The 27,603-nt window shown below is 35.6% G+C and overlaps 1 protein-coding gene across 17 annotated transcripts in view; it reads right to left on the bottom strand.

Annotated features, from left to right (window-relative positions):
• Positions 1-503: 503 nt before the first annotated feature.
• The window catches only part of SEMA3A (semaphorin 3A), a 454,575-nt gene continuing 427,475 nt past the window's right edge, over positions 504-27,603 (bottom strand). For all 17 annotated transcript variants that reach the window (XM_077863814.1, XM_077863816.1, XM_077863815.1 and 14 more), the window contains 5 exons: positions 24,432-24,473; positions 21,536-21,693; positions 18,078-18,145; positions 5,281-5,423; positions 504-3,928 (listed from right to left, as the gene is read on the bottom strand). In XM_077863814.1, coding sequence (XP_077719940.1) covers positions 3,473-3,928; positions 5,281-5,423; positions 18,078-18,145; positions 21,536-21,693; positions 24,432-24,473 — 867 coding nt within the window. In that variant the 3' untranslated portion in view covers positions 504-3,472. The remainder of the gene's footprint in view (positions 3,929-5,280; positions 5,424-18,077; positions 18,146-21,535; positions 21,694-24,431; positions 24,474-27,603) is intronic.

The raw sequence follows: 27,603 nt of genomic DNA, 5'->3' as shown, positions 1-27,603 counted from the left end.
GCATTAGGCCAGTTTTTATCTAACACATTGTTATAACACAATAAGATGATGTTGAATCCTGTTTGTTAAGTTTGTCTTTGAAGTCATTAAATTGGATAATTTCCATTAAAGTTTGAATGCAACCTGTGCCTTTAAAATGAATTCATAAAGCAAAGATTTCAAAATGTTATATGAATCACTTAATAAAGTGTTCCTTATAACTTTAAGGACAGGCAATTTCAGTAACACTTGTTGGGCATCTTTGTAGATCTTGAAGGAAACCAAACTAATCATGATAATGACACATTATCGAATTTTGTCCCTAAATTTCCTTCTTTTAGGCATGACAAAAATAATATTTAACCTAAAGGGTATCAAAATGCACATCATCACCACAGATATAGACTGACTAGAATGAAGAAATCTGCTATGTAGCAACCTGACTCTGGTTCTCAACATTTTCTAAACTTTATATTCCTTGACACCATATGCTACAGGGAACAGTAAAGACATCTGAATTCAAATATTTTGAAGAAATGTGTATTTAGCAACTTAATACATGCTAAAAGGAATAATTTACAGCAGCAGTTTCATTACATTTGTCTCTCCAGTTTTCTAGTTCCCATCTGAAATGCAGGGATAAATACAGATATGGAACATATGTACTACCTGGCAAAAAAACATGCTTATTGAATGGGCACACACTCTCTGCCCTTAAATAGCACATAAACCACCTTGTCACCTGTGTGGGGAAATCTCGCATTTTAGGATGATGTAGAACACACTAATGGAGCACCTATAAAAAGGTGCAGTTTACTGTCCTTCCTCTTCTCAGGATTATTTACATCTTTTGCCTAATGTGTAGGTAGCAAAAATATTAAACACATACCACTGAAGATCACTAAATAGTACATAAAAGTAGCATTGAGTGTGCATTGACATGCATTTACATTTTACATTGGATTTCAACTGGGCCATAATTTCTCTGCTGCAATGTACCTTTCTCCAACCTTCAGATTGCGGTCATAACTTGCTTATGGTCACATGAGTCTCTTAACAAAGTTGCAACTCTGATGCTACATGCATATACCAAAGTCTATTAAAACTAAATTAAATGGGACGTTAATCATTTTTCATGCAAACTGTCCCCCTCAATACACATTGGCAGAGTATGACAGCAAGAAGAGTTTCTACCTGTAAGTTATAACTATAATTTTCTTTGAAAACTTAGACCTGATGGTTTATAGAAGCATGCCAGTAGATTTGTTTGGTTTGTTTCTTTTAATTGAAGTCTAGGCTTCCTTTCTTTGGGCTTTTCATAATGTTACACAAAAAGCCTCCAGATATTGGAAGGCATCCCTAAAGTTATCGAACAACCTCTATCCCTTCAAATTCATTATTTTCGAGGACTAATAATAATAATAATAAGATACTTCTGTTACTGCAAATAAATCAGTTATGGCTGCGAATTTAGAAGGAAATGCAACACCAAATTTCAGCACAGTGAAGATACTCTGTGAAAATAGAAAAATTACCTATTTTTGGAGTAGTCTTTGTTCTTTCATTAGTATTTTGAACATTTCTTTTTCTCTACAGAAATATGTCCTTCAGATAACCTAAAATTCAAATACCATTTAAAGATGTAATTCTAAAAGTAACGCTGTATTCATCAATGGAGCCTAAAATTGGATGTAGAATATTTTTAGGCTTTCATTTGAAATAGGCATCAACAAATTGTTTATTCAAATCACTAAAATTGAAACATGAGCTTCCATCTGTGAAATATTTCAGCTGAGAATTTTTAAAAAAATTCACTGTAGTCTGAGGTGAGAAAATAATGCTGAGTTAATTAAAATCCCAAGACAGCTAGAGTTAGAATTCCAATGCCGCTTTTATTAATTAGCAAGATGTTTCCTTTGCATTTTTGTGCATGATGAAGGATCTCGGGAGGGATTCCTGGAAAGGTGAGTGCGTGGAAGAGAAAATACCATAATGCTGAAGGTCTTATATACCTTGAAGTTGTTGATTCTCAAGGAATCATGGTAGGACAAGGAACAAGGCAAGTCCTTTATTGATCATCTTTTACCTTATTTTATAAGTTGTTGCAGGAAACAAAGGGCTTTACATGTTTTAAGTGTGAGTTGTGTCCTCGAAAACAGTTTGTATAAAAGTCACTCCCATCAACATGAAACAAACCATGTGTTTTAAACAAGGTGAGATAAAAGATAGCTGATACAGGTGTAAACAGAATTGGGAAATCTGCTTTTAGGATGCTCTGAATATTACCAATCTCTCTCTCTCTCTCTTTTTTGAATTTAAGTGACACAGATGTAATTCCTAAAGGAATCCTGAGAGTTTTTATATATCTCAAATATCATGCAGGTTTTCAAGCATAGAATTAAGAGATTTTCTGTTAATGTTATATTAAAACAATGCTCATAATTTTCATAAATATGCAGTTCTCTTTCTCCTCATTGATCCATTAGGTACAACACAAGGCATTTAACAAATCAATTTGTTTCTTTTTACTTTGCTGGTTAAATGCTCTGTTCTTTCTAGGAACATTATGCAAGTTAAAATTAATCTTTGATTATACTTAAAGAAGGGGAAGGTGTTATCTGAATTCCTCAGAGAAATAAAGCATAATTTATATCCAGAGTTTAGGAATTAATAGTAAATGATGCTTATGTGTTTCTTGAACAATATCGGCTATCCCTCTTGCAGAACTAAAAACACAATGTCAGAAAAAAGCAGCACGCGGTTGGAGTTTTTAAAACAAAAACTATATAGCACAATAATTGTAAGACAAAAACCTACTCTAGCTTAGAAAAGAGCTAATTTTTACTGCATATTTGTCATGGTACATTTAAATTATAGTTTTAATAAAATACATCTTTAGATCAAAGCTGAAAGAAGACATCAGTAGTAGATCAGTGTATTCCATTTTTCTTCTGGATGATGGATGGTTTATGTTTTTTATATTTCCACAGACCATTTCATTCAGTATCATTTTACTCCTCCAGTACATATAAACATGAGTGCTGGTAGACAAAAAATATCCTTGAATCCAACGCTATTTTGGAATATTCATCAGCTTCATAAATCCATGCAGTTTATTTTAAACTTTCAGTTCAATAAAATGGCTTTGCTGATGCAGTTTTTCTTCTTTAGATGGCAACATGGCAAATGACATTTTTATTTCTCAGGCAAAGAAGAAAGTGAAACCTGTACAATGAAATCTCATAGGAAACATTAAGTCTGCTAAAGTGAACATCTGCGTTCACCTGACCTCTATTAGGTGTTGGTATTAGGAGGAAAGCCTGTTAGCAAAGTTACTCATGGACTTAATTTATAATTGGGGGAACTCAGATGCATTTCCCACCATTGTAAACATCCACATAATGCCATGAAAAAAGTTCATGTATATTGCATTTTTTCCAGTTATTGTCTAGGCAAGTTTCTACTTGTTTGAGGTTTCCAGAGGTAATGCAGCTCAGACACTCCTGGGTGCCCTCTCAAATTCGTGGGTCCGCCTGTTCCTACCTTTCTTATTTTCCTGTAAGTGCTTCCATTTGTTACTGTTCCCTTGGGTATGCCCCGGCCTTTGCCGACGTTGTTTTCGGTCCCTTTTCCACACTTGTTCACAGAACTCATCCATTGTGTTCAGGTTGGGGTGGTTGATGAGCTGCATGAAGTCTCTGTACCAGACCTTCTGGCTAGGTGTCATGCTGTTGGATATTTCTTTGGTCTTCGAGCCATCTCCATCATCATCTTTATGAAGAAGTTCCTCCAAATGCTCTGTGTCAATGACTTCCAGGGTCACTTTAAGGAGAGTTTGCATGAAGCCATGCTCCACAGCGTGGCAGAGGTAATTGCCTGAATCCTTCCGCTGTAGGCTGCGCAGTAGAAGGCCTTGTTCTGTCCTGATGATATGATCATCCACTCTGATCTAGCACAAGAGAAACGGTAGCAAAAAATATACACATTTAAAGAAACAGAAGTTCTGAAACTCTGCTCAAGTAAAACTTTAGATTCTGTGTTGAGGCACATTTTAACGGTTCATAAAATGTCTTGCTTAAGACAAATGATAGGATTTCTCCATTGGAAAAAAAAAAGAGAAATCTCTGTAAATCATTTTTTATTATGCATTGCAAAATACTGGTTGTCTATTGTCTTCAAATAATTTTTCATTATAATAATATAAAATATTCAAGATGGTGAAAGGACAAAGATGTATTTATTTTAGAATCTTGAAAGAAGGTATGTAAGCATAGGAGAAAGTTAGTAATTCTTAGAAATACAGAACCGTGATATTAGAAAACAATGCAGCATGAGAATGAACTCAGAGCTGAAAAAAACTAAAAACTCCTCAGCGTTGAGCAAGTAGAAGAAAGCATAGGACTACATGACTGATAATTATTCACTTTGTAAGTCTCAGATGTGGCATAAATATGAAGATATGTTCTTGAATATATCTAAACTCATTTTTACTTTGAATAGAGTTTACAACAGACATCTCTGAAAGCCTAAGTTGATAGTGTATAAAATTGTATAAAATCAACTTTGACATTTGTATAATGTGATTACAAATTTAAAGATGCTTCAAATGTCAAAAGAGATAATGGAGGATTTTAAAATTTATATTCAGATTATGTTTGTGCAATATCTGCACAGAATACATTTACAAATCACCTCCATAATCTGGTTATTTAATACTTTTAAAAAGCTTTAAAGTCTCAGAGTATTGAGATTTTCTGTGCACATTTCTTTAATTTTACACAGTAATAAATGAATACACTAAGGAGGAAGATCTGTCTGATGCTACATGCATAGTTCCTATCAGAATGGCAGCCCAGAATCTTCATCCTGTATATCCTACTTCTCTTCCCAAACCTTCCCTCCCCTTTTGAGGAGGAAGTTAACAGAGAAAAGAAAACATGTTTGGATAGCAGAATTAAGTGAACAAAAGTTAAAATTAGCAGAGGATTTGATTTTGTGTGCACAAATATAGATAATATATTGTTTCGTAGGTAACTACGGGGAGAAAGAAGACTCTCAAATAAATCCCAAATGGCTTCTGGAACAAAATTCTTATCAGTTCACTTTTGCTTCTCCAGCTCCTAGCACAAAACCCTGTCATATGATAAGCCTTCAGTGAATGCTTGTTTAATGAATGGGCTATTGATGGGTTAAGAAAAAGATAAAGATTCACGGTATTTTTTCACCCTCAAGTCAACCATGTTGGGGTCACTTAACAGTACATGTTAGATAGAAATAGTCCAGTCTATTTCATTCCTATACCTCTTCTTTTCGCTCTTCATTTCGCCTCTGGAATTGCCAATAGACCAGAGCTCGCTGTGATTTTGGACTGCATTCCAGGAACGTGCTACTATTTTCTACTCCATAGATGATTCTTTCTTCAAGGCTGTGGCTGTGGTGATTATCTGGCCGGTGATGAGGAAATGAAATGAGGAAACGTTAGAGAAGTAAACTCAACTTTCCAAAGTATTTATGTGGAAATTCAGAAGATAAATTTGTTGCCAAGTTGGGAGTCTTTTCCAAATTGATTTAGGATGGCAGAAATGTCACAGACGTAGGGTTTCAGAACTCGAGTGCCTGCCTTAATAGACTAATTGCTTTGGTATAAGTTATATAAAGCATATGCAGAGATTTGTCTACCAGAAAATAGCATTACATTAACAGAAGCAGTCATGTGTGCAGTATGACTATACATCTTTATATGCCACGGTAATACTTTCCAAGACATTATTTTAGCCGTAAAACTCTATGCTCTGACTAATGGGGCCAGTTCATGTTGTACTATTCCTTAGCAGGAAAGTTATTTGAACTTTTGGAAACATGAATCTGTTTCTGAGAAATTATTTTGCCACTTTATGTTTGTTTTTCATCTGTAAAATTAAATGCACCAGCCATTAATATTTATCTAGTATTTTACAGAAGGTAGAGTTCAGGAAGTTTATACTCCCCACCAACAGCCCTTAAATAATCTACAAGATTGTTCTGAAGATCAATCGGTGTGAAATGTTTGGGATGGCTCAGCAGAAAGATGCACAATTAGAAAGCAATGTGGTTTCAATTGTCCTTATTTTAAAATGATACATCTTTTATTATTTTCAAGAATTACACTAAAGAATATGGCAAGAGTATATAATAGAGTGTAGCAATGAGAAAACCTGTTTCCTGATTAAGTTTCTATTATTTTACCCTTTATGTAACCTCCTTCAATGTGGTAAATGAAACACAGTTAAGATCAAAAGTAGGACACAGGGAGTCTAGGTAAAACTCATTTAGAGAGAGAAAAAAAATCCCTTATTATCTTGCATAATCCTGTTTCCATTATGACATCCTGTACAATCTGGAACTCATTAAATTAATTTAGAAAATAATAAATATATTTTCACATGCATGGAGGGCTGACAGTGTAGACAGATGAAAATTTTTTGCTCTCTTCTTCAAACTCAGCTAGACTTTTAATTAAAAAAAAATGTTCCCCCTCTTTTTTGGCATCACTTTGACAATTTTACTCTCTTTCTAATCAACCGAGGACTTTTGTCTGTCAGAGACAATATTATTTGCTGTCACTAGGTTTAAAGCTTTCCAAAGTCCTGTTTTTACCTAATCCCTGCATTCGGCTTCATCCCCCGCCCCTACTCTCATTCTGCCTCCCTTTGCTATCTGCAGGGAGGTCGACTTCAGTGCTTCCTTTCCTATCACTCTAACGTGTGAAATGAAACTCTTCTAAAGTTGGGAAGTATCTGTCCCTTCTTATTTACCAGATTGATACCCTGGAAAAAGGAAATGACTGAAATGTAAAGGAACAGCATTTAATGGATTCCAATTCACATTTTTTTTTTTTTTATAGTGGAGCTATATCTTTGTCGGTTAGTATCTACACTGAATATGGTAGTGTGTTTATATTTCCTCTGAAATTATTATTCTATCACTGAATGAATAGATCTGACACATGTTGCTGTGTTAGTCTGCAGGGTTTCTGTTTCCCCGGATAGAGGTGAATTCAATCTCTCTGCCTAATGCAGGCTAGGAAATCTCCTATGATACCATATTTAGGATACCTTGTCACAGAGGTCACTGGATACATCTTTTTTTTCCCCCCTAATTGTGATACTTTGGACTCTGATTTACAAATCCTTTTACTTGGAATATTATTCAGCCTTTAAAAAAAAAAAAAAAAAAGAAGAAGGAAATCTTCAATAGGTAGCAACACAGATGAACCTTGGGAAATGCTAAGTGAAATAGGCCAGTCACCGAAGAACAAGAAGTGTATGCTGATCCCACTTACATAAAACATCTAAAATAGCTGAACTCCTAGAAGCAGATGGTAGCAGAGCGGTTGCCAGGGACCAGAGAGAAAGGGAAATGGGTAGGTGCTGATTCAACGGGTATGAAGTTTCCGTTCTGCAAGATGAGTAGATCTTCAGCCCCACGGTACAGCAGTGTGCTAGAGTGCATGATAGTGCATTGTGCACTTACAAACCTAAGAGAGTGGATCTCATGTTACGTGTTCTTACTTCAATAAAATTTTAAAAAGTAAATAAAATTTAATTTTACTTTTAGAGACTTTTCATTTACTCTCTACCTATTACTGAATCATAGACTATGACAGCATGACAACAGCAAAAAATCCATTAGATTTAGAAGCAAAGAACATGCTGATCCACCAGTATCTTTCTGGATTATCCAGGCCTATTCTTCCTCTAAAACTTTGTGATAATAGCTGGCTTGTCTAAATTACTAAGTAACTTAATCTAAGTTACTACAGATGTCTGTAAAAATCTGAAGGTATTTTTATCTGAAGTAAATTCTTCCTTGCAAACACAGAGCTCTGCTTAAGTCCTTCAGTGCATTAGTTGACACATAGTAAGGAAGATCGATGTACCTTGTATAATATGAAAGTGTAATAGAGTTTAGTATAAATGTAATATCAATTAGGCGCATTTAAAAAAACTCACAAAGTTGTCTTCTTCTCAATTAATTTAATCATTCTAACTGTTCCATAGAGTTTTCGGTAACCTTTCTTAAAATCCTGAGAAATCTGTTCAGTTTTTAGTTTTTCAAGGTCTCCCCTGGTGACAGCAACTGTTTCTCAGTGTGTAACAATTAAAATAAAAGCTCTCTCATTTTTTTTTTTAAGAGAGAGAGAGAGCGCGTGAAAGTGGGGAAGAGGGGCAGAGGGAGACAGAGAGGATCTTAGGCAGGGTCCCCACCCAGTGCTCAATCCTGCGACCCTGAAATCATGACCTGAGCCAAAATCAGGAGTCAGACACTTAACTGACTGAGCCACCCAGGAGCCCAAAAGTTCCCTTAATAATAAATATTTTCTTATGTTTAAAAAAACATTTCATCTGCTACTTATAGTAGAATCTAATATAAGATGGCATTTGATTTAATCAAGAATTTATACCAAGTTGTTTTTAGTTGAATAGAGCAATAGTTCACTGAGTTCTTCTAGAAACATGACATTAAGCTACTTTTCCACCTGCATGAGATAAGAAGCACAACTGGTGAGTTTAGTTCGTGGACCAGGTGTCTTTACTTTGCCTTGATAACTATGCTCAGCAATACCTTTAGAACTCCTTCTCCCTTTCAGTAGGCCTTTCTTTCTCTCTTTTGACCAAATAAAAAAAGCAAAAGAAAGTATTCTAGTTAGTAAGCAGTGAAGTTATAAGTCCTGCCATAGTAACTATAAATCATAGTCCGTATGCGTAGGTACTACTGTCTTCCTTTGGTTTGGAATTCTCTTATTTTATGTTTGTTAGATTCTGCTGCCATCAGTAATAATTGCAAAAACTAAATTTCCACTGAATACAGTAGTTTCTGTTAATTCCTCTGCAGCAGAATGTTTCTATCACCAGCAACTTTTAATGTAGGGCCAGCATTTTCATTTAAATTTGCATCAGGCAAGCATTCATATATTTGGGCTCGCAGATATAACAATCTATAAACATTTTTTGGTTGATTTCCCAATACCTGAACTCTTATAAACAGATACCCAATAAATATTTTAGAATGATAGAAGGCACTCAATAAATATCCATTCCCTTTCCTAATCCTTCTACCCCAACTGCCATCAGAATTCCAATAATACTGTGTTTTTCTTTTTTTCTCCTTCTTTTATTCCCTTTGCCCCTTAATCTTTGTCTCTGTTTCTATTAAAAAAAAAACTAAAAACAGAAACAATATTTTGATTATTACTTTCTTAACAGATTTTCAAAAATTTTCTTAGGATATCAAACATACTATCATTTTGACTTTATTAAAGCAAATAGCTCTGCATTGAAATGGTAGCACAATATGGCTATCCTCTAAATATTTTTCAGACAATCTACTATTGGATTTACAATTATCCAATGTAAATCAAAAGCTCAACTAAGAAAACACTGACAATTAGAAATTTTCTGAAAAGTTTGCATATTCAGGGTAAGTATAATCTAAAATCTCCCTCTGGATAAACTAATTGATCCGAGGAGCACCTGGGTGGCTGAGTCGGTTAAGTGTCTGCCTTCAGCTCAGGTCAAGATCCCAGGGTCCTGGTATCGAGCGCTACTCTGGGCTCCCTGCTTGGCAAGGAGTCTGCTTCTCCTTCCCTCCCCCACCCCCATGTTCTCTTTCTCTCTCACTCACACTTCCTCTCAAATAAATAAATAAAGTCTTTAAAAAAATAAACTAATTGTTCTGAGAGTTTCCATGGAACACATTGGGTTATTCCCATAATTGACTTTTGTGAATTGTGCTGGGTGGGGTCTTTCTGATCTGTGTTGAGGAAGCGCATAAGCAAAGCTCTATGGACTTGCTCACTGTGTTTATGTCAAAATGTTGTCCAGCATGGTGTCCACTGCCTTGCACTATTTTCTCGATATTCATCTTGGGAGATTTTTTTCTGTGGTGTTAATTTTACGAATTATTGAGATTCTCTTGAAAAATTGACCTCATCCAAAGTTGGGCTTGAACTCAGAACCCTGATATCAAGAGTCACATGCTCTACTGACTGAGCTGCTCAGGTACCCTGAAAAATTGATTTTTTTAAAAAAAGAATTAACTTTGTGCCTCATCTGTGGATCAGTTTTTCCCCCTCAACACCACTGGCTGAAAAAACTCGTTAGATAAATTTACATTCTATCCTTAAACCTTCATGGTGAATATGCTCTCCCTGTGTGCCTGCTGTTGTTCCTGCTGTTGACCTGCTTTGTCTGTGTGACATTATTGCTATCTTTATCTTATCCTTTTTTTAATCAAACAATTACACATCATCTGAAATCTATTATCAGGTCACCTAACGATTTTGGGCAACATAAAATTGTTATAACCCTTTTTAGTATCTTTTTTCTTATTAGAATGTATCTACATAAAAATAATAGTATAATGCCTAGACACAGGAAATCATAAATATGTGAGGTGCTATTATTGTTAGGGGTGTTCTTGTAATAGTTTCAACTGTTAATTCAAAACTTAAAATCCTTTACTGAGAATCCGTAGTAGGACAATCCACAATAAGACAAACTGCTTCCCAATATCAATCTTACTCTCTGACCACCATCAAATAAAGTATTTCCTTTTCTATGCTTCCTAATAATCTGTTTACATATAGTTTCGGAGCACATGATATCTTATTTGTTACGATCATTTATTCACCTGGTTGTCTTCCTCCATGGCATATGTTTTATGATCCTGGCACTAGGTAGCCACAAATCCTTAGCTGATGTTTGCTGAATGGAAAATCCAGGGTAACTATTTACCCTGCATTTAAAAGCTGAAATCTCATGTAACTTTAACATCCTCAGGACATGGAGTTATCATAATTACATAAAAGAAATGGTTAAAAGTTTAATCAGTTAAAAAGGGCATAGGGTTTGTAACCCTGATGACTGAATGTGCTATTAAAACCACACTGGCAAATGTAGACACTTCGAATCTTCTTAATTTGTTGTTTTGTGATGTTACAAGAGTTGATTTGAGATATGGCGGGAGAAGATGGTAACTAATCAAGTATACGCCAAAATCAAGAATTCCAAATATGGGATAGTAAGAGAAAGAGATTAATCATATGAATACACTCTCCAGGGACACCGAGTAGACGAGTCTAGGGGATGTCTATGCCAATGGGTAATCTGTAGATTTCCAGAAAGAAAGCAATCTCATTTTAATCTATTTTAAAATACATTTCGCATTTAGAAAGCAACTGTTTTGAATAGAAACTTTTGTCATGAAAATTACCAGTAGACAAGAAGGGTAGAGTTAGTTGTTAAATTGGCATAATGAATTCTCATGAGTTGAACTGAATAGTTAGAGCAAAATAATTGAGAGCAACAAACATTAAATTTATTTTAAAAGCACCACAGTGTGTTTGAATAACACAATGTTACAATATGTCGCAGTTGTTAATGACAAGAAATAATGTTTTTAAGGAAGCAATCTTCAATTAATCATTTCCTCCTTTAGTGGGATAATTTATGGAAATGAAATGAGGCTAATAAACCAGAAAGAATGGGAGGAAAGAAAGAAGTTAAATAAATTGCTTCCTTTTGTAACAACAAAAAGTCATGATATCCATCATTTGGCCAGAAATATCATGTTGCTAAAGGCCTTATTTAGTATTTGATTCTCTTCCAATAAGGCAGAAACAGAAGGCATCACATTTCAGCTTTCCATTTATTTCCCTCTCTATTTTAACCCCATAAATGTCTCCCAGGATTGAAATGTTAATAATGTAAGAATGTGATGTCATGTAGAAAGATAATAGAGATGGGTGCGGTAGTAAACCAAGTATTTAATCAACTATTTGATTTCTGTTACCATTTTTGATGTTCTCCCCCTGAAAGTGATTTTAAACTTGAATTTCATAAATAATGAATATAATAATAAAAGTTAATTTGGAGTAGGGGGAAATGGTTGCACATTATTTTAAATACTTAACAAATAGTTACTGAACTACATAAAGAGAAATTGAATTCCAGTTGTTTTCATCAAATTGCAATTTTAATATTTTACACTGTAAATTTTTTTCTCAATAACATCCAGTGTTAAAGGCCATTCAAAGGAAGAAAGGAAATGTTGCCCACAAGCTCTAGGTGACACAGAAGACTGCAAATATGCATTTCTTGATATAAACATCATTACTTAGTTTTTCCTTACTGGATTCCAGATATTTTTCTCCAGGAATATAAATAGTGATTTGCCAATAGCAAAGAATCTAATTTGATTTCAAATGAAGGAAAAATCCCTCTTTAAGCAGTAGTAGCTAAAAAGGCATTTTATGAATTAGTAAGTCTTGGGAAGACATAAAATACCTAAAAATAAATAAAATTGAAGACAAAAAATTTCACTCATCCCTAATGTTCATGTATATTTTTGGACCACATAATTAAGAAGACTAACAATTGATTTAATAATCTCATACATTATAGTATGCTGAAAACAAATTCTTTATCTATATATATGTATATATATATACTATATTTGTTTATATGCATAAATACACCAAGCTATATAACAGGAATTCTGTTTATCAATATAATCTTAGTATGTTATTTCTCCAATTTTGATATGACGCTTGTACCAACTATTACAAACTAATTGAATGTGAGTTTGCATGCATGCATATGTATGTATGTATTAAAGTCCATGTGCTTAGTGCATCTGTCAAGTACAAAAAAAGACTCGATTATGAAACCTTAGAGAAAATTTTAAACTTTTAATTTATCAACTTGCTAAAATAGATTTTAAACTACCTTGTTTTATTTCCTAAATTAAGATCTGTCTCTGGTGCTGGGAAATAATTACCAAACAGAAGGTAGCATGTAAAATTTTACAATTCAAGTAGTTTCCTATCTTTCTCGAATCCACAGATTCCTATGTACGCTTGCTTAAAATGTTCTTGTCAGCATACAGATAGGTAGATGGATAAACACGTGGATAGATATGACCAGGGTATTTTAATTTCATTGGTAATTTATTGTATTAGAGGTGGTCACTAGTATCTTAATATTTAGAAATTTATTAATTTAAAATATGGAAATGAAATTGTTATGAGGTTAACAATGAAGCCATTTAAATAGTTGCATTTACTTCTGCACCTGATACCTGTGTGGGGGAGGCTGCAGTGCTTCTTGGTAAAAGGCAGACTGAAATTCAATTACATAGAAAGCACAACCAATATGAAGATATCTACTAACGTATTTATTTAGTCTATATTGAATATCTGATATGTTTTATTTTCATGATCTTATAGCATATGTTTTACCAAGAAAGCATATATAATCTATATGGCAGAGTGAAATAGGAATTTTTACATTTAAACATCAGGAAACATAGACTTTAATTTACTTCTTCCCAAGAGATATAGTAGATGATAGAAAACACCCATTTACTGAAGCAGAAACCTTCCATAAACAATAATGAAAATACCATCTTGTATTTTAATATATTTCCCTTATATTTGGAATTTAAAAAATACAGCATGCTTGGGATGCCTGGGTGGCTCAGCGGTTGAGCACCTGCCCCTGGCTCAGGGTGTGATCCTTGGTCTCGGGATCGAGTCCCACATCGGGCTCCCTGCCTGGAGCCTGCTTCTCCCTCTGCCTGTATCTGTGTCTTTCATGAACAAATAAAATCTTAAAAAAAAATACAGCATGCTTTAAAAACTTTACATTTACATCAGTTAAATTATGGGTGTATGAACAATTGGGCGATCTCTTATGACATATTTAAAAACTTTAGTAAGGAACAATGAAAGCACAAACTCTGTCAAGCCTCTTCCTATTCAGGTGTGTCTGTGTGAGCATGTCTTGTGTACCTATGCCATCAATAACTGGATTTGCCTAATTACAGAGGGCAATAGGGCAATACTGTAATAATTTCTTCCTAGAATATGCACTTGTATATTTCAACATCTCTGATAACAGCATGTCTTACAGTTGTTCTTGACCAGAGTTCAAGTTCTTTCTTCTAAAAAGAGTTTGTTTTTACTTTTGCCAGACACATGTGACTCTCCTAACCTGACACCTCTTTAAATTAAAGTTTTGTCTGAGGTATTTGGTCCACACTGTTGGTGTGAATTCAGAAAGTAAACATTTGTGAATAGCACCCTGTGATTCAAGAAGTGGTTTTCCTCCTTTTCCACCACCCATGATTATAGGTGAACCAGGTAAACGTCCTTGCTCTCTTCGGCATGGGAGTTTACTTCCTTCTTGTGCTAATTCTGAAACACTGTAAGCTGGCTTGATGCTGGCACCACTATTAGATTATTCATCTTGGGCAGTTTTTCTTTCTTAGCAGTCCTTAAAAAATGGTGCATCTTATATTCAGTGACGTCTTAGACTTGATACTATTTGATAATTTATTAAAGTCAGGGTTTTTTTTAGGACCTGACATCATGCTCATCCATCAAACTTTGAGGCTTCTCTAGAGGCTAAATGCTCAGATTCAGTTGGAATTTCTATGTATATAAAATAAGCTAAAACACAGACCAGATTAGCATTGCTACAAAATACTAAATTTACAGCTCTGCAGACCACAGAGATGACACTGCCAAAGATATTTTATGAAATTCTGGAACAATGCTGATGCCAACCAAGACATAAATTGAGATGAGCCAGTTGCAGAGATAATTAAGAAGGTTGAGTTCTGTGGATATTTTACTGTAGGATGCTAGAAGGGAAATGCTTGTATGTAGAACAGCCAAGAGAACCACCATGAAATGAAATTCAATGATGGTATTGAACTAAAGTTAGGGCGTAAAATATTTCAAAGATTGAAAAATCTAAGATGATGTTAATGTTTTTAAATGTTGTCATTTATGATTTGTTCCTTTCTGGACATGTAGATCAGAATGCAACTCATAGTAAAGAAGGGGAAAAGGTAAATTGACTCAGCCACTCATGCTCTCGGAGGCAAAGTCAGACAAGCTCCAATTTGGTGCACAAGTTATTTTAGGGAAGGGAACAGAATGCAAACAACCTGAAGTTTCTCTTTAGCATTCTGTATGAGGTGTGAGCGAGAAGACAAGAAGATCTGCCAACACATATATATTTAGGGTTTTATACTAAATTTCCCTAGGTGAATAGCCACCAGCAATGGAAGAGACTATGCCAGATTAAGGGGAAGGAGAGCTGGATTTCTAAATTACACCTAGGCCCGAGCTCACCATTACCATTAAATGCGCTGCCTTTACACAAGAGGGAGCAAAGAGCTGAGTGTGTGTTAAAGGTTGCATCGAGAGTGAAATTTCTTCCACCTTAATGCTGAGTTATTTTATATAGTCTCTCTATTAAAACCTCAGGATATGTAAAATATAGAGTGTTACAGAATATGTTTACCATTACAGCTGGAACTGATTGTCCTGAAGTGTATAATTTGGCTTCAAGTTGCTTAGCAGCTTTCTGGGAAAATATCTCATATCTTTGTATGTTTCCATATGAGCACAAATATTTTATTCAATGTGAGATGTGACACTAGCAAGACAACATACATGATTTAACAGGGCTGGGCTCTGGGGTTTTGCCCATTTTACTTCCAAAAATAGACATCACCTATTCTAAGATCTAACGGTAAGATTCAGCTTGGCCATATGGGAATGCCTGACTTAGTTTCCAAACATTTGAAATTTATTGTAATCTATGGTATACAGTTTTTATGTTTGGTGAATTAGTAATACAAGCAGACAAGGAATAAAGAGGCCTTTAAAAAGGGAATGTTTTATTTCTGCAGAACTTCTTGGGACTATTTTATCATTTCCTCTATCCCATCCATCTATGAAGCAATGCTTACACACAAATATACACATGCACAAACACACACACCGACTAACACTAAACCAGAGCTATTCCTTTTCCTTAGTATACTATTTTGACTATCAAGAAAAAAAAATGATTAATGTTCACCTTTCTATAGCTGAGCAATTCTACATTCCCAGGTTTTACAAGCTTTCCTCACTCTAACTTCATCAAAATAGAACTTTAAATTCTGAAGTACTTTCCAAAGGCCATTCACTCAACAGTCAACATTTATTTATACACAGTCTCACTTAAAAAGAATGCCTTCAGTCAGCTTTTCTTTGTGTGTATGTATGTATGTGTGTGTGTGTATATATACACATACACACACACACACACATACACACGCACACACCCGTATATGCCCATAATTCTAGCACATATATCATTTTGAAAAAAATACCAAATGGGTCTATGAAGGAACTAGATTATTCAACAAATGGATGTACCTCTCAGTAATTCTCCAGCAATCTTTAAAACATAGCATAGTATCCTATGTGTTGTAGTACATAATCGTTTTTTATTAGTTGATTGGTCAATAAAGATGTTTCTTAAAAGAGATCTATTTTTAAATATGATGGTGTTAATAGCAACATATGACTTAAGTCGTTTTAACATTAAATAATAGATATTTAGTTCAATTCTCTACTGAAAACCAAAACCCACAAAGTAAATAGTGATGCTATAGCTTCAAATATTTAGATTATTCATTTAATAAACGTTTATTAAATATCTATAATATTAAGATATTGCATGTGTTATAACTATAGAAATATAAGAGTTAAAATATTTAAAATAATAAATTCTATATTGATATGGAGACTGAGGTCTGATCAGAAATGAGCTCTAGTTACATTGTCTTGTTTCTTGTACTTGCAGTTATTATCATTAGCTTCTCCATATCTAAGCAAAAAGATTCTTTAATGTGATAAATTAACAAATGGTGCTGATCATAATTCAATATTTTTACGTGAAATAGATTAATGCAAGACTAGTTAATGTTTTGTTGTCCAACTGAAATACTCTGTTTGAAAAATTTAAGGAGGATATGTCAATTATGTACCCTATCTGTACAAAGACAAAAAAATCACAGCATTTGCTCAAATTTAGTGATATCTTTTTTCTTTGTAATAAGAGTAATAACAGACAATAAAGTCTTTGGCAAGAAATTTTGCAAGCAAAATGGACCCCAAATATAGGCTCGATTTGTGGCAACCTCTCATGGTATTGGCTTCCCCCAGACAACCCTGTAAGTATTTGCGAATCACATACCAGCCAAGTATAGCATACACAACAGGCGGATCTGACCTTCAGAAGGTAACTAGGTTTTGGAATGCATGTGGAGGTGTTTTTTGTGCAGTGTTGTCTTAACATTCATGAAATGGGAATATTGTACACACAGAATTAGTGGATCAAATCCAAGTTGGCTGATAAAAAACATTATACTGTCTTTTCAGATTAATGTAAAAGGCACCAAAAAAGTTAACAGGATGATTACATTCAATTACATGTAAAATATTTACATTTTACATTTCAGCTATTTTTAACTACAAATTGTTCATAAGCAGTGATGTCATTGATAAGTTTTCCCAGCAGAGGGAGGCATAGCCTTATTATTGTTTTTGTAAAGGGTTGACGTGGGGGGAAGTGAGATATACTACAATTTTACTGCATTTTAAAGGAAGTTTGGTTGATATTACAGCATTTAATGCTGGACATTAAATAGGACTTGATATCTTTTAGGAAGCATAAAATGAAACAATCCAAAATCCCCACTTCAAAGGAATATCCTACCAGTAAATCAATGTGAAGATATCAGGATTATCTTCTACTTGACTAGGATACCCAATAACAATACAATAGGTCTGTATCATCAGCATATCAATAAATAATTTGCATGGCTTATTTTAAGACTGCATTTTCTTCTTTAATATTTTTAAATGAATATTTCTGATGCCTGTTGTTCTCAGGTTGCTACTATATATGAAAGCACGCAATTAAACCTGGCTTCTTTTTGTTAATATGAGAAAATTGAAATTCAAGTCTTGTAAGGGACTAAAACTTGAATTTTTCATATCCGCAATAATAAAATATAATTCCCCACTTAGTATTCTTTAAAATTTTCCTTCTTCTAGATTTCCTTTCTCTTCAGTTGCATTTCCTTAAATATTGTTAAGGAATGGGTACATATACAGGTATGTGCCCTGCATGCACATGTGTGGGTACACACTATTGCTTATGATTTATCCTGGTACCAGCAGGTTGAAAGATGAAAGCGTTGCAACTTACCATGGTGTTGTAAGTCTGAACAGTGAGTCAGCGGGTCTCCATTTCTAATGTCTTGTCGTCTTGTGCGTCTAAAACAATTACATTTAAAAGGTATTATTGCATCCTTATTCCTTCTTGGTAATGTGTCACAAAGCATAGAGAAGAATCAAAAATCAAAGACACTAGGAGCTCATAGGAAGAGATGCATCTATAAGTGACTTCAGAATTTTTTTAAAGCTCTTTACACCTGTAGGATCAGTCTCCAGAGGATCAAAATGCAAAAGAGTATACAAAGGTACTAACAATGCAGTCAAGTCTTTCAAAGTAGTAACAGAAGATTCATGATTTATGTGTAACTGGATGTCAATCAATAAGAATCTAACATCTAGAAACTCTAAAATTCTTAACATCTTAAATTCTGAGGAAAAAGCACAAAATATAGAATGGCAACCCATTTCTTCAATAACCTGAATTAAATTTCTTTCTGATCACGAATGAGAGACTAAGCTTGATAATTAAAATTTACATGATTTCTTTCTCTTAATACTTATACGTAATTCCTTAAATAGACTCTTGTTAAACTTAAAGGTACTAATTCTATGAAATCTATTTTTAAGTGAATTTTTAATTTTCCTTTTTGGTTACTATATCAACTTTTTTAAAGAAAACATTTCTTTCATGATCACATGGCTATGACTGCAAACCAATTTACCTGTGAAATGAATAAAAGGAGAAGCGCAATAACAAATATTGTGGAGAAGTCTGCCTTTTGTCAGAAGGTGAGAGAGAAGGACTCACTTCTAAGAGAAAAGTCAAATTTGCTATAAAAATCTAAATAAATTTCTCTTACATACTGCTGCTCAGATCGTGTTAGTTGTAATACATTCTGGTGCCTTCTTTCCACACAGCGGTTCACTGGGATGAATGAGGTTGTCTCTAGCCTTTTTGGTGTAAGGAGGATGTGTAGTTTGAGAAAGAGGCTAAAAATGGAGATTGGCTACATGTAACAGAATGAAAAAGATTGGGGACACTTGCCCAACTGTTTTCTGTGTCAATGTCAATGAATATTGTCTTGCTGCAAAGTCAGTTACCATCCCTGAAAAGAGTTCTCACAAAGGCCATGGAGATTTGCAAACATGGAAATTGTTACTGTATTCATAAATTTAGAAGACTAAAGTATTTATAGATTTCTATTTGTAGAATTGGTAAGACTATCAAACAGATGTTGCACATTTCAAAATTGAGCCAACAAGGAACTTGTGAAACACGAACCACAAAGCATTTGGGAAGGCATTTTTTACTGCCATTTAAGTTTTTGAAAAAAGTCATCACAAAGAATATATAAACTGTGAGGCCTCTAAATGTCCTTCTCAAAGACACATGAAATTGGGTTAAGTAAAATCTTCAAGGCACAACAAAAATGTGTTAATGATGATTCCTTCATTCTGGAATTGTAGGTATGCAACAAACATATTTCAAATATATAATATATAACTTTTTAACTTATTATAGATGTAGCTATGATCTTATTTTCATCTTCTTTCTTATAAAAACAGCTTAAAATCTGAACAAATCATTGCTAAATTAGGTAATGTTATATATTTTCACGTGGAAAGGAAATGGTACTCATTTTTAATTCAAACATGAATTTTGTTTTTTGATATTAAAAGAACCTAGATCCTAAATGATATTAGGAACCATAAAAGTTCAACTTTGAGTAATTTAATTCTATTACTATAAAAACTGCATATTGCTATTTATTAAACTATCCATGGTTTCTTTACTCAGTAACACATTATCTCCAAACTAAATTTTTGCTTCAGATTTAAACTTCAGCAAAATTAGATGGTACATGGAATAATACAGACGGTTATTTCAATTCTAAATGTTGAAGGCCTAAGAAAATTGTATTTATTAAATAGAATAAGCTAATAGTACACTTATGTGTAATACTAATGTATATGGACTGATTATCTATGACAGATTTAAGTTGTACGAGATTTAACACTACAGCCAATGTTATCTGAAGCATGTAATCAAAAGATTTAAGTAGACATTAGGTTATTCCTTTCCTCTAAATTTTTTTTCTAAACGTCTTAAATGATCCACATGTAGAAAACAGCTTACTAGCAATGAAAAGAGTCCACATCATGGCTTCTTGTAAAACATTAACTATAGTAAAAAAAATAAACCAAATTTTATTGCTCCTAAAACGCAATGGAGCTTGATAACTCTGATTTCTATTTTATGTTTTAATAGGTTGATGTGCGTGCTGTTAATCTCTGGATTTGTATTAGCAAGATATTGTTTACTACTCTCATCTTTCATTGCTTGTTTCTGAAATGGTAAATACCAACAGAGAAAGGTAGCCATATGTGAGCTGTAGAGAATGTGTTGAGATCAATATTTTGTCAAATTAAGAAAGTGCTTTTATTTTTTGAAGTGAAAGTAAACCCGGTGTGTATACAACTTTTAGGATGTGCCTAAGAGTTCCCTATAGGATAACAGTAGCCTACGTGGCATTCTATCAAATCATCAAATGCCTGTGCCCGATGCCCTCAATGTCCTAGACAGCAAGTTGCAGCTATGTTTTATCCAAATATGTTATTTTAGATAACTTCTAGGAATATCTTAGCAATTTTTATTTAAGCATGTCCAAAAAATGTTAAGTATTAAGAATATGTTTAACACATTAGTGTAACACATATACAATGATCGATAGATCTTTTATTATGTGGTTTTATATTTCAAGGTCAAACAGTACAAATGCAAGATCATACTATGATGATACAGTGGCCTTTAAATTTCAGGGGCCAAATAAATATATATTTTGGGTCAAACAAAGATAGAATTTGATGCTAGTTAGTCAGCATTATACAAAAGTGTGGTTATCTCTAAAACTAGAAAAAGTTCTTGATTTTTTATAGATGACTTCCTGTATGCTAAGATTCTAAAAGTAAATAAAGGTATTTTCTCTGCAGATATTCCATTCATCCAAGGACATAAATTCCCTTATTAAAATTTAAAACCAGGATGCAATGCTGCTGGTTAGAAAAAGAAGAACATTTTGGGCGGAATGAGCATTTTGGTCCAAGGGCCCAGGGCCCAGTCTAGATGGTTTCTGACTTTGTGGCTTTGGCCCTCATCTGTGCCCCCGTGGAACGTGAGGTCACAAAACTCTATAACTTCCCAGTGTAGCCTTTCAAGGACCTTCCTGTCATGTGTCGATTCCCTCCGTCATCTACTAGAGCCATCTGTCCCATTATGCTTGGTGCCCAGCTGTGATCACCGTGTTTTTCTGATCGTTCTGACCCCTTAGGACGGAGACAGAAAGGCCCCGGGCCCATCGGAGCCCTCCGAGCCCGAGGGCAAGGCCCCTGTGCTTCGTGGGGGGGAGGGTAGGGGGGGAGCGGGGGGCAGGGGAGCAGGGAGGGCGGGGCAGGGGGTGTGGACCGGGCGGACGGCGCCCCGGGCGGTACCTCTTGGCGGCGGGGAAGTAGCGCGAGCAGGCGGCGCCGTCCCAGGCGCAGTAGGGGTCGCGGGCGAGGCAGCACTCGGCGCAGGCCCTCCCGTAGGCGGCGCAGCGCTGCAGCGGCAGCTGGGCCAGGCCGGCGGGCGAGCCCGCGTACAGCTGGTGCTGCGGAGACACGAGCGTTAGGGCCCCGCCCCGGCCCCGCCCCCCAGAGCGCCGCGCGGGCGCGACTCGGAGGCCTTAGAGACCCCGGACCAAGCGCAGTTGTGGCCAACGCCCGCCGCGTAGTACGGCCCTTTAGAAAGGCCGTGATCCAAGTCTGACCCCGACTCAAAGAAGCGTATCTTCAAGCATGAAACCACTGGAACACCGCGACGGTTCTGTCACTTATATCCCAATAAAGATAAAAATTTAAATAAAAGATAGAAGACACGGAGTAATTTTCAAACCTTCATGTACTTGTTCTTAGAAAGCTTGACTTCTTTTTTTTTTTTTTTTTTTTTTTACTTCTGTTTGTGATTTTGCTTCACCAGAGTACCTACATTAGCATTTATTCTCTAGGTCCGGGGCAGGGGTCCCCTGCTTCTGATCCTCGCGCGCCCCGCCCCGTACTACCTGCCTGCCACGTAGCTTGCCCTCCTATCAGAAGAAAGGGGGAAAGTTCCGGAGCTTGCCTTTCTTAATAATTTTGCTCAACGTCAACTGTCTTATCCTTGTACTACCTCCAGGAAGATTACTTTTTTAAAAAAACTACAAAATTACTTTTAATTTGAAAGATCATCAGATGGGGAATCCGGCCCACTCCGGCTGCTGCGGTAGACCTGAACTCAAGTCCTGGGTGTTGGGGGGAAACTGCGACGTCAGGCATCGAGATCCCTGCAGTCTAAATCCTGTGCTGTGTTAATTCTCTGTGTCATCTCGAGGCATTCTCCTGATTTTTCTAAGGCTTCACTTCCTTATTCACAGTATGAGCCTAGATCTTTAAAGTCCAGATAAAACATGCAGCAATGCCATTATGTTAATGAATTTGCAATTTCCACAGGAAGTAGGAGGGGGGCGGAGCTTTGTAGCAGCGACTAATTTAGGATTTCAGTATCGTTTTACACGTGCCTTTTACAAAGCTTAGCCATTGTAGCATTTGAACAAGTGTGATAAAAAGCCCCAAATCAAATAAACTCGTCTAGTTTTCATTTTACAATTATTCTGTAGTACTATTAAAGAACTGCAAAACCAATTATGCCATCTAACTGAAATATACGGGAGGCTTGCAGGCACCAGCGAGCATAATCCAGTCCCTAACAAGTAACCTGATGTGCTTTTTCTGCCCAATTTAACATCACCACAGGCTTTCCTCACTATCCTCCTTAACAAGTTTCGGGTCATAAGCAGGCGATGAGTCCATTTATCCAGAAAATTAGTTGCAACACTGCTGGTCGGAGAAACTACTGCCTCAGTTTTAAAAATGAAAACGAAGGCTAGGAATAATTTTCTTCATGGTAATATCATGGTATTTTAAACTGATAAACTGTTTTTGTTTTTTTGGGTGTTATTTTGTACATGTGAAATGTGGTGTATTTAATAGGCAATTCTTATAGTACTTCAAAATATTTTAACAAAAAGAAATATCTCATAAAAGTATACATAATATAATTAAGATTGGCAATGAAGCCAAGCAGAGAATGAATAAATAATTTAAAAAATCATTATGGGAAAGAATATCCCAGTCTAGCTGCCATTCTGGAAATCCCCAGATTTCCTTGCCAACATTTGACAATTTTTAGATTACAAGAACAGGTGAACACATACTTATGAAGTGTAAGATAACAGTATCAGGTCAATAATATCTGCACTCTGAGTTTCTCTAAATATCTTGGAGATTATCAATCTATTTTGATATGGAAGTGTGGAAAGGATATACACTGAGTTTTACTGGCACAGTATTTTAGTGACTTGTACAAGGGCTAATACATGGTCAGAGGTAAAACGTCAACAATTCAGGAATAAGATTAGCCAAGTGATTTTCATATTTAACAATTTTGTATGTAAATTTTCAGAACAGTGAGTGAAGTGCTTCCTACCCCATTCTAGCTTTTTTCTGCTAGGTTATTTAATAATTAATTACAACTCAGTATCCTCATTTTTTTTTTTTTTTGAGTTACCACTGATACATGAATAGAAAGGATATGTAACATTTATGGGGAAAAGATAATTTATTAGAAGTTAAAATTATATTTGTTTTGTACATATAATTTAGCAATTAGAAGTCATTTGTGTTTCTTAAGTGTCTTGCCAAAGCATTCTTTTTCAGTGTGAATGAAGGCAAAGACTATTAACATGCTGCCCTTAACTTTTGATTTCATGAGTTTAATAACTTATCATTTGGCAGTGACTGTTTTCCTTTTATATGCAGCCAACCTAAATGTTTTCTCTGGTACACAATACTACTGAAAAAGTAAAATTAACTTTTGAGTCAAGACCCTCCAAACACATACAGCCCTGTGCATAATTTTAATAGCCTATAAAATATAGGTTGTTTATACATGCAAATTAAATTATAAACTTATTTATAATCTGAAATATCCACCACTGCTGATTTTAAGATAGATTAAAATCATAATTGAGCAAAATATTACAGTAACCCAAAAAAGAAATGCTATAAATAAAAATTTACAACAATGACTTAAATATGTTTATAGGAATGTAAGATGTGTCAAAAACATGGGGCGATGAAGATGATCTTTAATTTTCATTCTACTAGCTTATTGTAAGAATGTTCTTTCTTTTCTCTTTTTTTGGGAACTCTTGTTATTAAATCTGTAAAATTTGATGAATCATAAAGATGTTTATCTATTTGAAACACAAAATTAATACAGAATACTGATTGTAATACATAATGATAGTACCTGTTTAGTGGAAAGCTCCATTGCTGAAATAGGAGTTGGCTCCTAAAGAAGAAAAAGAAAATGTGAACCATTTGGTCAGTCAAAAAAGTCAGTCATTCATATTAATTTACAAAGACCACACAAACATAAGCTTTCAGAGAGTGGACTTCAGTGCCTAGAAGAAGCAATATAATCGGGAAACAAGATACATGAAGGAAACTACATAGATGAGTATTAAATGCATGGAACAGACAATATGAGGATATCAATGTCCTCCAGTCAAAGACCATCAAGAACATACTTGTAGCTGATCAAGGTGGGTTATTGCTCGTTGCAGGAAGGGAGACTGTGGGATTGCCCGGCTAAAGAGTATCCGAAGGGCACATGTGTTTTGGGCTTGTGTTAGTTGATTTGAGGGAGGGTTCAAGGATGTGGGGTTTGCTCTGCATGAGATATTGAAAAGAGAAGTAATTCTATGGTTAGGTCTTTCCATTTATCTTATTTAGGAGGAATGGAGAGCAGAATGAAGCTAAAGCAGTATTTGGTGAAGAAGTAGCATATAGGCAGGATAGGAGGATATTTGGTCATTTTTTGGTGGTTTGGACAATGTTTATGGTTACAAAATGGCCTTGCTTTTTTCCTGATTCGTCATGCTCACAGAGTAGCCCTGACGCTGTGTTCTGTGGGGATTTGTACACTAACATGGAGAATACTGGCCTGCGAGCTCCTAATAAAACCAATGACAAACTAATAGTATTAGGCCAGTTTCCAGGTGTCATGGACTGTAAGAACTCAGGTAGGATGAGACTACTTTACTATTATCAAGATGACTGTTTAATGTGCAAAGGTCTACACTACACACTTTAAAAAAATATTTATTTATTCATGAGAGACAGAGAGAGAGGCAGAGACACAGGCAGAGGGAGAAGCAGGCTCCATGCAGGGAGCCTGATGTGGGACTCGATCCTCGGACCCCACATGACCTGACGAAGGCAGACGCTCAACCACTGAGCCTCCCAGGTGCCCCCACACTACACATTTTTGTCAGAGTACATTATCTCTTCACTTTCTATCAACAGGCCATCTAGAGCAATAACAACTAGGGAAGTAATAACCACCGGTATATTTTGATGAGTGTTCTGATGCCTCTCGTGAACACATATAGTTTGAATAAATAAGTACCATTCTTTGATGAACTTAGGCCACCACAAGGCTACTCATCTGAAAATATTAGCTTATATTCCATCAGATTTACTCTCATTGAACTGGGCTCCGTTGTATCTTTCATCAGTGACACACTAAACACTAAGAAGGACATTGCTTGGGGGTTCAGAGGCGGCTGATGAGAAAGAGGCTTAGGTGGGAAGAATCACCTTAAAAGGCCTCGCTGTGTAGGTGACTAAAGCTGAGCCCGGAACAAAGCGTGAAGAGTCGGATTCTGAAGCCAAACTGCATAGATTCAAATAGTACTGCAAACCTGGCCACAAGTATGATAGTAGGCCAAGTAGGTGACCTTTTTGTAATTCAGTTTTCTCATCTGAAAAATGAGTGTGATATTATCTTCCCTGTAAGACTGATGAAAAGATTGAAGGAGTTCATAAATTGCAAGCACTTTACCAATGTGCCTGGCAGTGTTTATTCAAATCTGTTTCTCATTCTCTTACACACACGCACACACACACACAGAACCCCCATATCCTTTACTTGATTTTGTTTTTTCTCTAGTGCTTATCACTATCTGGAATATACATACATGTTGCATTTATGGAGATGTGTGATATATATAACATATATATGACATAAATATAACATTTATCTTGTGTTTTGTGAGTTTCCTCTTATACCCCGAAGCAGAATCAGAGGCAAAGGCCTTATCAGTAGGTAGAGAGCAGGAGTGAGGAATTAGGGATTGACAGGAAGGAGAAGAAGTCAAAGAAAGATGTGTTATGGAAGTCATCACGATAGAAAATCTGAGGACAGTGGACACTGATTCTCAAAGTTGGCCACTGAGGTTTGTACCAAGATAAGTATTTATTCATTCCATTACTCATTAGATGCCCACATGGGTGAGTCACACCTCCAGCTGTGACTCCTGCACTGTGGCCTGCCGTCAGAGAAGCCCTGGGGTACACAGTGAGGCTATGCTGGGTGGGATAAGGCTGACAGGATGTAAGGAGGGGCAGCAGAGGCATCTCATATTTTTTCTTTCCTGTTTGTCCCCACTAGTCATCCCCTCAAGCCCTCCCCAACCCCCTACACACTAATTTAGGACGGGGATGTTTGGCTGTTTCATTCATTGCTAGATTCCTAGCACCTGGGAGTGTTTCTGGTATTTACAAGTTCTCAGTAAAATCTGTTAAATGAATGAATTAATGAGTTGAATGAATGATAAATGAATGAATGCTCTACCAATTTCCCCCTTGTCTCCTATCTCTTCCACTCTCCTCACTGCGTTCTGTTCCTTCCACTTAATTGTCTGAGATAAGGGCAGCCATCTCTTTAGAAAGGTCTTTCCTCAAGCTTTCCAGTTCAGCTGAAATTTCTCTGAAAATAATCTAAGTATCCTATACTCGCTGTCCTGAGAGGTGGCTAAGGAGTCTCAGCAGAAGAAATCGCTAATGAGCTGTACTGGTGATGAACACTTCTAGTCCATCTTATTATTACTGGACTTCTTTGCTTTATATGACATGACTGACCTACTCATTTCTTTTGACTGCTTTCTCTGTTAAATTTCATTATGCCCCGGAACTCTTTATTGGCTATTCTTAGCTTTTTTCAGAGTCTTCTCAACCTTCAGCCATTCCTCTTATGTTTGTCTTCCTTGCCTGCTCCTTTGTACTCTCCTGTGGATGCTGCACTCTTTTCCAGGTGAGCTCATCCACTCTTGTGGTTTTAATTACCTCCTATATGCTAGAGAATTGCAACTTTTCACTTCAAATCCTGACAGCTAAGCTGAGCACAGGATAGTCTTAACAAATTTAAGACAACTTGCCTGAGACACAATGAGACAAATGATTTAGGATGTAAATTAATTTAATAAGATAATTTAGAGATTTCCCATAGGTTCCCATTTTCATAGTTTAAATCAATATTAAAAATAAGAACTTTCTATAGGATTATCAGAGACAGCCATGATGAAAGACTATCTACTAATTTTTTTTTTGCAGAGATATGATTTTTAAAACTTGTAGCA

This window comes from Canis aureus, chromosome 21 (genome assembly GCF_053574225.1).
Source record: "Canis aureus isolate CA01 chromosome 21, VMU_Caureus_v.1.0, whole genome shotgun sequence".
NCBI lineage: Eukaryota > Metazoa > Chordata > Mammalia > Carnivora > Canidae > Canis > Canis aureus.
The sequence above is the reverse complement of the archived record's forward strand: the minus strand, read 5'-3'. Positions and strand labels throughout refer to the sequence as shown.